At 34.5% G+C, this 14,528-nt stretch overlaps 1 protein-coding gene across 1 annotated transcript; it reads left to right on the plus strand.

Moving 5' to 3' along the window:
- The first annotated feature begins 7,392 nt into the window (after nucleotides 1–7,392).
- On the plus strand, nucleotides 7,393–9,885 carry LOC108200093 (ankyrin repeat-containing protein At2g01680-like). The gene is made up of 2 exons (XM_017368157.2): nucleotides 7,393–8,069; nucleotides 8,796–9,885. Exons 1-2 carry the CDS (start codon nucleotides 7,509–7,511, stop codon nucleotides 9,684–9,686), a joined length of 1,452 nt encoding a protein of 483 aa, XP_017223646.1. The 5' UTR covers nucleotides 7,393–7,508; the 3' UTR covers nucleotides 9,687–9,885.
- Nucleotides 9,886–14,528: the final 4,643 nt, after the last annotated feature.

Here is a 14,528-nt window from a genome sequence, read left to right on the forward strand (position 1 = left end):
ACGAAGACCAAGACAATGTATGAAAAATGAGTAAAGTTAGGTTAAAAGTGAATAAAGTGGTGGGACCCATCAATATTTAATAATAGATTTGAGATAGTGAAGGAAAGTAGTGGGTGTAATAGTAGTTTTTATTGTTAAATATGAGATAGTGGGAGAAGATAGTGGGTGTAATGATGAAAAAACTTACTATTTATGGTAACGTAAAGAAATGAGAGGGACATCCCAAAATAGTAACGGTAAAGAAATGAGAGGGACGGAGGGAGTACTATATAATAAAGAAAAGAATCATATAGTATCAGTATCTGACAACTATTTAGTCCTTGTCCGCTACTTGTCACTATATATCTATTATCTAGCCACCTTCCCTTCAACGAAGATACGACCTTGCCTACCCACAAGTTGCACGTCAATTGTTTTGCAATGGACACTTACTAAAACAATGCAATGCCATAGATTTAGGAAATAAAACAGACCAATCAGACCACATGCTGAGTTCATCAAGATATCCCAATGGGCAAGTAGAACAAATCAGTCAAATCAAATACAAATATCTCAAACTACATTCTTCTTTTCAACTTGAATCAATCCCTGGAATCAGACCGCGACTCCTCTCACTGAGCAACTTGCTACTCCAGTTCTAACCGCCTCTCCTCCTATAAAAACAGATGAGAACCACCATTATACTCTCAACACATAACATTACATAGACATTGTATTGTACACTCAACCGACCCTATTCTAAGCGGAATATAGTAAGTAGGTTTGACAATGGGTAGGTACATAAAGATGACCAAACTACAAAAAATGCTTAGCATTGTCGAAAAGAAAGAGGAGAAAGGAGACAAAGACAACATCCTCGTCGGAGCCTCCGTGATCGCCGCCATGGCCTACCAAGCCGCCATCAGCCCTCCCGGCGGCGTCTCCGCACTCGACGCCGTCACCAATCTAGCCCCCTCCGCCCACGACGCCGATTCCTACAAGCTCCAACCCGGAGCCTCTCTCCTCGCTTTCTTCTACTACAACTTAAGCAACACATTCTGGGTCTTCAACACCATGTCGCTCCTAGGCGCTCTAAGCGTGATCTTGATCTACATCAGCGGCTCGAGCCGGTTGAAGCAAAAAATTGTGGTCTGGCCCATTCGGTTGATCATGTGCATAAGCCTGTTGTCGATGACGGGAGCTTATGCGTGTGCGATTCTGGCCACTACGCCGAAGAGTACGAATTTATCGAATATTAATAATACGCGGAAAGGGATTGTGGTGGCGATAATTGTGTATGTGGCGATTGTGGTGGTTTTGTTGATGAGTCTTGTTGTAAGATTTATTCGGTACATGGTGGGGGAGATGAGGAACAAGAATGTGAGGGGTGAGGCAGCGGCGGAGGACACTGAGATTGCGTAGCTAAAATTATTATTTTGTTCTACTTTCGAGTCTGTTAAATATTATTTTTATTTTTCATTGCTTGTATGAAATTTTTCCCAAATCTCTCCAAAAATATTTAATCGAATTGTCTATGGTGTTCCCAAAGTCACAAAATAGTCACTAACTCTGATGTAAATATTAACATTTGATTGGTGGATGGATAATAAATATAAATGGGCTCCTGCATTCACATCAATTTCACTAATTAAAACAAGTCATTTTCATGAAAGTTGGTGATTATCGTGTGTCAGAGTGAGCGGCATTTCACTCAACCAGCTCTCTTGGACACACATTAGAAACACCGATGTTTAATTAATTGCAACTTATCCACGGCCCCTCTGTGCTCTGTCGGCATATACACACACATATCACAAGTAACAAATAAGTTAAATTTGCCATAAGCAAGATGAGGTAGCTTCTCCAACGTACCGATTAAAATACAACAATTGCCGCTTGAAGACGAAGTACTTGACCACAAGCAAACCACTTTGATCTCCATATTAAAAATAAATATAGAGATTGCATCAAGCAATAATGCAGCAATTGAAGAAAGTAAAAATAAAATGAGATACCTCACTTAGCAAGAAAAGGAAAAAAATGAAATAGCTCAGTATGCTGTATGCATATGCATTGTCCGGTATCTTAGCTTAATAGTACTCCCTCCGTCTCTAAATACTTTTCCTGTTTGTACTTTTCACATTTGCCAACACACATTTTTAATCGTTCATATCTTTCATTTCGTAGTAGCATTAAATATAAAAACTTCATCGTATTAAAATACTCGTGAATACGAATCTAACAAGATCACTCATGACTATATTTAGTTTTATAGGTTAGATGTAAATTAGTAATTTGTCTCATGTTATGAACAGTATCGACATCACAAACAGGAAAAGAAAAAATAAACGGAGGGAGTATTTAATTGCAGAAAAGTTAGTTGGCATTGATGGTTGACAAACAACGATAAGGGAGGAACTCTGTGGTGCTCCAACATTCAGTCGACAAGTCAATGAGTTACTTGTTCAGTAACCAGCCATGCAATTGAACACAATGTCTACTGATACGTGTAAGTGGGCTACCATGTTCGGGATATGAGTGTGCTAGTAACTTAACCGGATTAGTCGAAGTGCGCGAAAACTTGCCTGGACACCGGTTTAACAAAAAAATTCGTCTACTGTAACTGCTATGTACTACCCTGCTTCCACTGTATTTATTGCGTTGGCTAACTTGTTCTCCTCACAAGTCTCCCTCAACATTACTGTATTATCAAACTCATTCATCTTGATCTTCTCCTTTTTCACGTAGCAGCTCACCAAAGATTTTATATTAGTCTCGTCAAAATTCTGATTTCTAAGAAAATTAATTTATTATTAATACCGGCAAATAGCTTGCCAATGAGGCCTAAAATTTGATACTTATATATGAATACTATATCCATACTCTACCTTTTATTGGAATAAATTTGTTAAGATTATAATTACATGAATTAAATTTAATGTATGAAATCTAATTAATATCCAAGCTTATCAAAATTGTTCATATAAAATATTATAAAATTCAGAACAAAATCCATAATCCAATCATATGTATATATATTTCACAAGTTTTATACTGAATCATATTATTTTTAAATTCATATTTATTTTTAAACATGTATTATTATTCATTAATTAATTAGTTAATATTTAATTCAAATTTTAGATAATAGTTGACGGAATATGAAATAATTATAGGATAGTCAGAAAAACACACTCAAACGAATCTGTTCAGCCTGAAGATCGCCAAGATGTAGGAATTGGAGTATTTTTCTCCAATTCACGAAGACTTTTACAAAAATAGCCGACTATGATTATTTATACTCCCTCTCCCATCAAGTTTTTTTATGATACATATTTGCATGTATTTTAAAACGCTTATAAAGTATAGTCTCATAATATTATTTCAAAAAACCTTCCCTAACTAAAAAATTTGATGTTAAACTTTTATTCAGAAAAAAAATTAATTTTTTTATGAAATTATACTTCTAAGAGCAGTAAACGCAAACAATCTATTAAGACGGAGGAAGTACAAGTTATCTTTATTAAATATTACTGTAGTATATTATCAAGTAGCAAGAGTGTCACAAAAGATGGCGCAGTTACAATGCGTGCATGATTCGGTCAGCGGGAGGTTTTGAAACTCAGATGTTTCTGATTCATTAGGTGCGGTAAAAGTAACTTCAAATAAGCTGAATTAAATAATGATTCAGCTGAATCAGCTCCAATCAGCGTAAAATAAAAAAACTCATACTGTAATTGTTTTTAACACTGCAATTCGCGTCGTGGTTACTAATGACGTCTAAAAGAACATATACGGTTTCAACTTAAAATTAAGTTGATCTACCAAAGATATTTAAGTATAATTCATTATGACGATCCTTCTCTTTTCTTTTTTTCTGATTAAAGAAAAGGTTCAAGGTTGCGCTACTCTTTGCCGTACGTTTGCAGCTTTGTTTTCTTTATAGTACTACCAAGTTTCTTGACAGCAGTATCTTTCCTCCGACAAGCACATATTTAAATTCTCTATAATATATGGTTAATAAGTTATTTTAAATTTCTTTAAGCAAAAATTTAATATCTATATTTTTATATAAAAAAGAAAATTGCTAATTTTTTTTTATAAGGCTATGCATTATATACGTTTTAAAATATGAGTCAAGCAATGTAAAAAAATTGTAAAAAAAATGAGAAGGACATATGAAATATCTACCTGATATTTTTTATTAATTTTGATTCATTAAGACAAGTTCTTTTATTCAAATTCAAATGAATCTATCTAACTTTTTACGTTTAGCGACACGATTTTTGTTTTATGTGCAACGCTGCAAATTTGTCGGACTGCAAGTAGAATGAGTGACCAATCAAATAAAAATTTATATAAATAAACTTGTTATTTTCTATTTTCAAAAGAGTTTTCTTAAAAAAAGATTGAGCTTTCTCATAAAAATGTAAAATAAATGGACTTTTATCACCAATACTAATACAAAATCTGATAGTATATAATAGTTTTGAGTTTAAATAGCGTTCATATTTCGGCCCCTGAAAAATCTTCCTACCTCCGCCACTTTGGACACGTATTTTATATATTATTCGAATATTTTTGTAAACAAAAATATAGTTTTTAGTTTTTATCAAAAAATTAAAAAGTAAATTATAAAAATAAATTTTATACGAGCTTATGCCAAGAGAATATCGCGTAAAGAAATGAGAATATCTCGCAACTTGGGAACAGTCTTTTCGTGTTGCACATGTTTGACTGATTTTCCTGCAAGTGTTTCCAATGATAGTTTTACTTTCTCATTTATTCGCGCATTTTTAAATATACTGATCTTATAATTAAAGTTATTATATTTGTAATTTTTGTTCTATCAATTAATATACAAATTTGATATCTTTATTCAAAATACTTTCAAAACACAATTTTAATTATACAATAAATATTTATAAAAATACATATCAAAAAATTAAAAACATCAATTATTTCAAAACCGAGCATATAAATTTTATTTCCTGAACACAGAGGACTTGCTGGAAACCAGCGATAACAAATCTCCTCCTAATCAAACATGAGCCGGTGTTAATTGAGATTCTACTCCCTCCGTCCCACCGAATTATATATCCTCGGTGTGGACAGTGAGAAGATGAAAAAATATAAAAAATGAGTAAAGTTAGATAAAAATTGAATAAAATGGTGGGACTCATTTATGTTTAATAATAAATTTGAAATTATGAAGAATATTAGTGAGTTTAACCGTGTTTATATTATTATAAGATAGAGATAGTGGATGAAAATATCGGATGTACTAGACTACTACTATTCTATATTATTAAAAATTATTTTTTGTGGAGTGTATAAAAATAATGCGATATTTCAAAAAAAAAATTGTATAGTATGTCACTTTTAATGCAGAACTCTTTGATTATGGATTATGTGATTACATGCAATTATAATTGCTTTAATCATTTAACTAAAATTATATTACTAATTTTGATATTTATGTCTCCGTACATGCCCCTCGATTTAAAGCCGACCGAGGCAACCATTTGATTCTATAAATAATAGCGGTTAGTACCAGAACCATCCTCCCATCTCATCTCAAAACACCTTCCGTGCATCATATTAACAACACACCGCAATGTCGATGTGGGAAAATATCACCATTTTTAAAAAGTCCGAGAAAGAAAAAGACCAAAGTATCCTAGTAGGAGCCACTGTGATAGCCGCAATGGCTTACCAAGCCGCCATTAGCCCCCCTGGTTCCGTCGCTGCCCAGGATTCCGAAGTCAATCTAGCCCCAACCCAGCAAGATGCTAATAACTACATGCTTCAACCTGGATCCTCGCTTCTCGCTTACTTCTACTCAGATTTAAGCAATGTGTTTTGGATTTTTAACACGATCTCGCTTATGGCTGCACTGAGTGTGATCTTTCTGTACGTGAGTGGGTTTAGCCTGAAACGGAGGATTGAGATTTGGCTCATAAGGGTGGCGATGTGGGTCACGCTGTCGTCGATGACGGTGGCGTATGTGTGCGCGGTTATAGCCACCACCCCGACGGTGGAATTTAAGAAAATTAGCGATACGTTTACGGCGCTTATAATTGGAGTGGTGGCGTGGGTGGGATTGCTTTGTCTCTCGTTTTTGGTTCTTCTTTTTCGCTTCGTGCGATACTTAATGAAGAAAAAGAAAACCGCAGGCCCGGATGCTGAAAATATGGTCCGATAATAGCCGAGTTCATTTAAATTTACAGTGTTTCCAGTTGCATTTTCTTTGCGTCCAGTGTGCATGCATGTCTTGTGTTGTATTTCAGATTTTAACCTTTACGCTTGTGATATTTTCCAGCTATTTGCTGAGTTTCATGTTTAGTATGTGCTCCCAGCTGTGTTGTGCAAAAGAAAAATTGACTCTCACTCTCCTAGTCCCACCCCGCTTTTAAATAGCATTCCTCTATTATTTAACAATAATTTCTATAGTTGGTCCGGTCAAGGTGAGTTTCGAGCCGGGCATAATTCGAGCCGAATTTTATTTAGTTGAGCCGAGCCGGATCGTTTAAGAAAACGAGCCTAAATCTTTGTCCGAACTCGAGTCGTTTATTTTTACGAGTCGAGCTGGCTTGTTTAGCTAAACGAGCCGATTTTAACGAGTTGGGCGAGCCGGCTCATTTAATTTAACACTAAATCGAGCCTGAAACGATACATGAATCCGACTCGTTAATTTTCACGAGTCGAATCAAGCCATCTCGTTTAACAAAATGAGTCAAAACCTCTGCTCGGACTCGAGCTCGTTTAACTAAATGAGTTGAGCCCATCAGAACGAGTTCGATCCGGGCGAACTCGCGAGCTGCCCGGATCAAATTACAGGACTAGTTATTATTTATAAAACTATATTCATTGACGAGAGTAAAATGTGACTGAGGAAAAAAAGGCATTACATCGTGCATACAAGGTATCAAACATTTTACACGTACGTTCCCTCTCTTTATCCTGATCAAAATAGAGATAATATTAAGAATTAAGGAAAAAGTGAAAAGCAGAGATTAGCATGATACACGACCTCTGCCTCATTTGCAAAGATTTGCTCAACAAAGCAAGTCCTTTTTATATGGTTTCCTTGGAGAAATATATAATTTCCGATTAATTGTAGACCACCCGGCGCTAATTATTTATTTTCTTTCTGCCCTTTCATGTTACCAGACGATAATAATAAACTATAATAATAAAAAACTAATCCAAATATATAATAAAATTATATTTGAGATTATAAATACCTTGTCATTTATAATTAGTTTTAAATTATACCAAACGATATATTTGAACATTGTTGCGAATGACCTTTGGTCCCATAGCAACAATGACGTTCTCTCAATGACGTCAATTTCAATTATGTAACCTAAATTATTTCCTTAAATTATTAATGTACACTGCTACTTGAACATGACTTCACTAGCCACCTTTTTGCTTCCTCCACTAGTATAAAACCCCTCAGTATCACAATTATACTCACCAATCCCATCTCATAACTAACACACACAGCAGAAAGACATAGAACTATGAGCATTGAAGTGATGGAGAAGAAGCTCTACAATGCATGTCTGAAAGGAGATGTACACATGTTGGAGGCTTTGACGAGAGAAGATGAACTCATTCTTGCTCGAATTTCCCTATCTTCTTGCTTCAACCAGACACCTCTGCATTTAGCATGCATGTTAGGCCACTTCGAACTTGCTAAATCTCTCCTTTCTTATAAGCCAGATTTCGCAACCAGGTTAGATGCACAAGGCCGTTCTCCTCTTCATTTAGCCTCTGCAAACGGATATGTCGGGATTGTTAAATTGTTGTTACAGCATGATGGGAAAGTGGTTCGAGTTTGTGATGAGGATGGAAGGACTCCTCTGCATTTGGCTGTGATGAATGGTCAGCAGGAGTGTGTTGGTGAGTTGATGAAAGTAGATGGTGAGGAAATTGGGACAGCATTGCATTTGTGTGTTATGTGTAATCGGCTGGATGTTCTTGATGTTATATTGAAATCGACGGAGCAGGATGTGTTGAACTTGAAAGATGAGAAAGGCAACACTGTTTTGCACTCTGCAACTCTTCTGAGGAGGACCCAGGTAAAACATGTGTTTATATGGATGCATGTTAGCAATAACGGATAAGAGGAAGTTCAATAATGATCTAAAATTTTTGAACATGTCTCCAATATTTGGTACAATATAATGATCAAATATTGTTTGTATATATCAAAACGGTGAGTAAGAGCCATTTTTTTGAGGAAAAAATTATTTTTCGTCCTCTAAAAAGTGGCTCTTAGCCATCTTTTTGAGCATTATAACAATATTCTGTCATTTTATTATAAATTTGAAATTTCGATTATTAAAATATGAAAGTAATATTATGACTTTGTAATTTACTTTTAATGAAGTATATCATTGTATTATCCCAGGGCAAGATAATTGGAGTTCTAACTTTTGGTTTATACTCAAGTCACATGGCATGTCCTGCCACAGTGTATTAAGAGATAAGTGTCTTGTGAGTGGGCCGATCGAGTGAAATGTGGACCTGTGTATTTCTCTAATTTTTGTAAATCATTGACAATATGGACCTGAACTTCGTTTGGATTTGATCAAATAATTTGTTTGGGAATATGGATTTGGATTTCATTTGAAATCCAGACATTGCTAGTATAAATTTGAGAATTTGAAATGACAACTCAAATTCTGTTTTTTAAAATCCATCATTTGAAATGAAATGCAGGTTTTCGAACGGTCTCTGAGAAAAATTATTATAAATAAATCTAACATTACTTGTTATGACAAATGGATACATGCTTTCTGCAGATAATAAAATACCTACTGATGACTAAAAGTGAAGTACTAAAGGTGAACACAGTGAATGAAAATAGTCTCACAGCACTGGACATAGTAGAGCAAATGCCTCAAGATGTGAAAACCATGGAAATCAAGGAGCTCCTCGTATCTGCTGGTACCCGAAAGGCCCAAGAACTTAAACCAGCTGATCAGAGCGTACAAGAGGGGGATGAAGCAGCGAAAACTGGCACCAGCAACAGCAAATGCCTAAAGATATTTGATAAATTCACCAAATTCACAATCTTTCGCGAGACACGAGAAGCCAGAGACGATGCATTACTGGTAGCAGCATCTGTCATAGCTGCAATGGCTTATACCGCGGCTATTAGCCCACCAGGCGGTGTGGCTTCTATGGATGCCAAGGAATTTCCCCCCCTCGGCTCCCCTGGTGGCTCCCCTGATTCCCTGAAAGATAAATATTTTCATCTTAATCCCGCGGCTTCTCTGCTAGCTTACTTCAACCCGAACTTGAGCTATACTTTCTGGATATCAAACAACATCTCGTTCATGGCTTCTTTAAGTGTGATCTTTCTTTATGTAAGCGGTTCAAGCCTGAAACGGAGGTTTTTCACTTGGCTAATCAGGGGAGCCATGTGGGTAACTCTGACATCAATGACAATCGCTTATGTATGTGCAGTTTCAGCTACCACGGGTGCCACTGAAGATTATAACGCACTTTATCCACTTGTATTCGGATTATTAGCATGGGGAATATTGGTTTTCGTGACGTTTCTGGTTCTTGTTTATCGCTTCCAGCGCTACATAATCCCAGCAATTAAGAGACAAGGGGCTTCTATGAACAAGAATATAAGTGGAGACTCTGCTACCACTTCCAAGTCTTCAAATAGTTATATCGTGTGATGGATATAATAATGCTATGATCCAGTCTGGTTTAACTGTTTCCCGGCCCCTAGGGCCTAGCTGTGGGGGGGGTCTTTGTCTTGCTTTCTGCCTCTTGTTTTTTCTGTTTGTTAAGTTTGGTCTTGCTTTGATGCTCTGTATTCTGTTACTCTCTTTGTTATCCTGTGTATGCTTTGAAAATATGATGATTGTGCCCTCACTGCCCAAGTCGTCTCTCTCTTCCTAGTTCCGTCCCTGCTGTATTAATGCAAAGATCTGATCCAAAATATAAACCACCTGGATAGATAGATCATATGTGACTAATATAATTTGAGTAACAAGTATAAAATCAAGCTAGTGAAGTTTTTACAACCAAGTACGAAATAGATTAGTCTCGGGCCTATCATCAAAATTTCAAATATGAATAATTAACCTTACACGAGGAGATGAGTAACAAAAAGGCACATCGGCCAACTTCATAAATAGCCTATGCAATCATAACTTCATTAGATGCAGGTATTTTGGTTATCCTAGGATACAAACTCTCAAGGCCGAATTTGAATTACTGTGTATGACAGAGACAGAGGCTATCGACGATTTTTGTATGAAGCTGAATGGGTTGCTGACCAATATTCGAGCTCTAGGAGAAGAAATTCAGGAGGCGTGAGTTGTGAAAAAACTGTTGCGAGCAGTACCTGCTAAATTTCTACAAATGGCCTCCACCATCGAGCTATTTGGAACCCTTAAAACCATGAATGTTGAAGAAACAGTCGGGTCTCTCAAAGCACATGAAGAGAGACTCAGAGGTTAGATTGAAAATTTGAAACCGCTGGTGGTGGAAAGCTACTACTAACAGCCGAAGAATGGTCTAAGAAGGAAAAGGACGAGGGGAAACTGCTACTCACATGAGAAGACTGGCTGAACAGAGTACTGGTGAATGAACCTGTTGTTTCAGATAATAAAATACCCGGTGATGAGTAGAAGTGAAGTAGTACTGGACTTGCAGTTGCACTACTAGCATGGTTTGGATTGATTTTCCTTTCGGTTTTGGTTCTTGTTTATAGCTTCCTCAGTTACATTGTGAGCCAAAATTTCACGATAATAGAAATCTTGTCTAATAAACTTTATTACTACAGAGCAGCTGCATGGAGTCTTTTTTCAATTTCAACTCAAAGTGTAGTTTGTGAGTTCTGTTTACTAGCAATTGCATACTGTAATAAATTCTGTTTACAATTCTAAACGCTTAATCAATTCGTTTAGGTGCACGTTCTCGCCAATTATTTTATTTTTTTAAAAAATTAATCAAAATAATGATTTTAATGGTGCGCGACCTGCAAGATGATTCAGAGCATCTCCAATGGCGTTGGCTATAATTGTTGGCTAAATTGGATCTGTAAGACATTATGTAAAATTTGTCGAACCTGTAAGACATTGTGCTTCAATGGTATTGGCTATATTGGTTGGCTATAATTTAAAAATAGTATGTTATTAATATTTAGATTGTTATAAATAGAATATATCAGTTTAATATGGTAATAAATAATATGTAATCAGTGGAAATGAGGAAAATAAATTGCGGGAGATGACGTGGAATTCGCTACAGATATGTAGCGGATCGACAAATATAGCCATCCATAGGGGGATGGCTATAATTATACACAAGGGGTTGCTGTGATTGGAGTTCTATTTTTTGTGAACATTGGCTATAAAATTTAATTTTGGAAAGCCACATGGACTTTTAGCTAAGGGCTTGTGAGGGTTGGAGATGCTCTCATATTTAAACAAACAAATCAAATAAATAATCGTTCGTTTCTAAATTGCTTAATATATAAAATATAAATATTTTTAACTTAAAAAAGATTACAGTGACTTCTTGAAATTCAATTCAATCTGCAATAATTCAGAAGCATCATAATTGACTTTCTTATAATTAATTAATTTTTTTTTTTTTTTTGTCAGGGTCTACATACTCGTAGATGAGTTGTATCTCGAGATACAATAAGCCGCTACAGGGAATTTCATTCATTCAAAAAAGATTATCATCTAACCGAAAGACATGCAAAGATATCTCCGGACGCTTAGATAATAATGCTTTAATGTCTGATAGGAAAATACACATTTAACACCTCCCAAGGATCCTGCAAAAAAACACACGAAAAAAGAGGAAGATAAGTTCATATACAAAATTATATAAGTTAAAAGTTATAAAGGATAATATATCCAAAAATTAAGTATTATAGAAGTGTGTGTTTATATTTCTGAAGTTGAAAAATTAGAATAAAGTCTAACCAAAGAAGGATCTTTGGTTAGACACTAAAATAATTAAATATATTTGATTGCTTCTTACAAGCCAAAATATACGCCATCATTTATGACCACCCATGAATGGTACAAATTCGCCTCAATCAAGGCACAATTAACAATTAAATCATTTATAAAAAAATTATGACATCAATCAATTCAATTTAAAAGAGTCAATCACTACTTAATGTAATATCTCACCATAATATGAATTTATTACGGTCAAATAAAATTAATGAATTTAAAACATTTAGAAAATATATTTATTAGCAATTACTCGGTAAACAAAAATTCAAAAATCAGCATCAATCAAACAAGTCAAATAAAATTCAAAAATTAGCACAAATTAAGCAAGTCAACTAGAGATTTAATATAACTAAAATTAAATACATCATTTACTACTATTAAAGCCAATTAAATAAAATTAAAAATGACACCAATTATACCAAACAAACCTTACATAATGCAAGAGAATTATTCAATAATATATTATTTCAAAATCACAGTAAGTGATAGCACCATCTCATCGATATTGAAGCACTTTTGTCACCAACAGTAATGATATACAAACTCTAACTCTTACAAACTCAAAAAAACACAATTGCAAATAAACTTGACGAACTATACCAACGAACCAACATTGACTAAATTTTTTCACACATTTCATTGGAGAAATTAGAAGAAAAAGAAACAACAAGTAATCACAAAACCAATCAAATATTAATAAAAACAAATAATAATCTTAAGGTGTAAACTAACAAGAGTTAGTGCACAAGAAACTTAAACTTTTAAATAAGAAATAATCCTTCAAAAGACTATGGCGATTAACCAAAACAACTATAGTACTAGTCTTCAACATCTCACAACAAAGTGATGGAGAAAAAATAACAAGTAGCAGATACATAAATTCAAGACTGTCAAAATTCACGTCTACATCTAACACTTATAAACATAAAACCCAACAAAATCAATATAATAATAAATCTTCAAAAGTTTAAAATAGCGTACCTTGATTGTGGTGTAAATACACACAAAAAACATTCATAAAATGACAAAAGGCTAAAGAAAAATATGTTAAAACATCGATCAATGATCATGTAGCAATATCTTCTAGTCATCATATTCCCCATGTTCCGATGAATTGAATCTCGAATCCAACATCTTTGTTTCCCGTTGCAAAAATATATTACTTTTGATCCAAAAGGAAATTTTGAATCCTGAATCAGGTCGAAATACCACAATAACCGAAATACTAAAGCTGGTCATGAGAGAGAGAGAGGGGAGAGAGGGGGAGGGAGAGAGATGATCTCATCATGACTTTTTAGACACAGATGCACACCAGTGGGCTCGAGTTCTTATAATTAATTTTAAGTATAATATAATGTCCAGAACTTCAAGTTGTATCGACTAACAAATCACTACATCATATATGGTCTCTCCCACCAACCAAAATCAGTTGCTAAAACTGCAATTTATGTTGCAATTAAGTTTTAGGCAACATTTTGTCCAAATTTGAAGGTGTTAGGAAAATTCATGTAGCCATAAATTTTTTGCTAACATTTTTTCTATTTTTTGGTAACATAACAAATAACATAGTCATAGGTATGGCATCTTTACCAAATGATGTGGCAAACAAGTGGCTAGTTATGATTGGGTGATTGATGAATCTGCAGGGGGGTCTCATTATTATGGGAGTGAATTCAGCCAATCAGATTGGGACACATCATTTGGGAAAATTATTTGGGACAATTTTTTGGGGTCTCTAGCATTTTTCATAAATAAAATCAAGGGAAATCTACAAAACTACCTACCTTTTCTTTTATTGTTTTCAAAAATACTACCTTCCAGAATTATTTTTAAAAATACCTTTTCATAAAAAAAAATTCAAAAATACTGTTTGCAAATTTTGCAACCTCATTTGCAACTACAGGCGGCGCCAGCCGTGTTGCAACCTCTTTTGCAACTTCATATGCAGCTGAATTCCTGATTTCAAGTTACAGTTTTCAGTTGAACTAGTTGCAATTGCAGTTGCAACTTTCCATTTTTATTTGCAACTTTTGCAACCTCATTTGCAACTTTTGCAAACTCATTCGCAACTTTTGCAACCTCATTTGCAACTTTTACGGCTGCGCCGCCCAAGGTTGCAAATGAGGTTGCAAAAGTTGCAAATCGTATTTTTGAAAAAAAAAAATTATGAAAAGGTATTTTTAAAAACAATGAAAAAGATGGTAGTATTTTTTAAAAAATAATTTTACAGATGGGTATTTTTAAAAAGATCCCTAAAATCAAATTATATGGTTATGTCAACACTTTTAATGTTATAGCATCACTCTAAATTAATTTTCTTAGCAACATTTTTCTGAGCTATGACAACAGGTTCAAATAAAAATTTTACAAGTTTTTGTTTGAATAATAGATCATCCCATAATAAGTAACAATATCAAGTTTCTAAGCAAACACTCAGATAAAGTTTTGAACAATATTCTATTATGTAAGATAAATTTTTGAAATTTTCATCATTAACATAATTTTGATACAAACTTTAAAATCTCCAGAATCCTA

This window comes from Daucus carota, chromosome 8 (genome assembly GCF_001625215.2).
Source record: "Daucus carota subsp. sativus chromosome 8, DH1 v3.0, whole genome shotgun sequence".
Lineage (NCBI taxonomy): Eukaryota > Viridiplantae > Streptophyta > Magnoliopsida > Apiales > Apiaceae > Daucus > Daucus carota.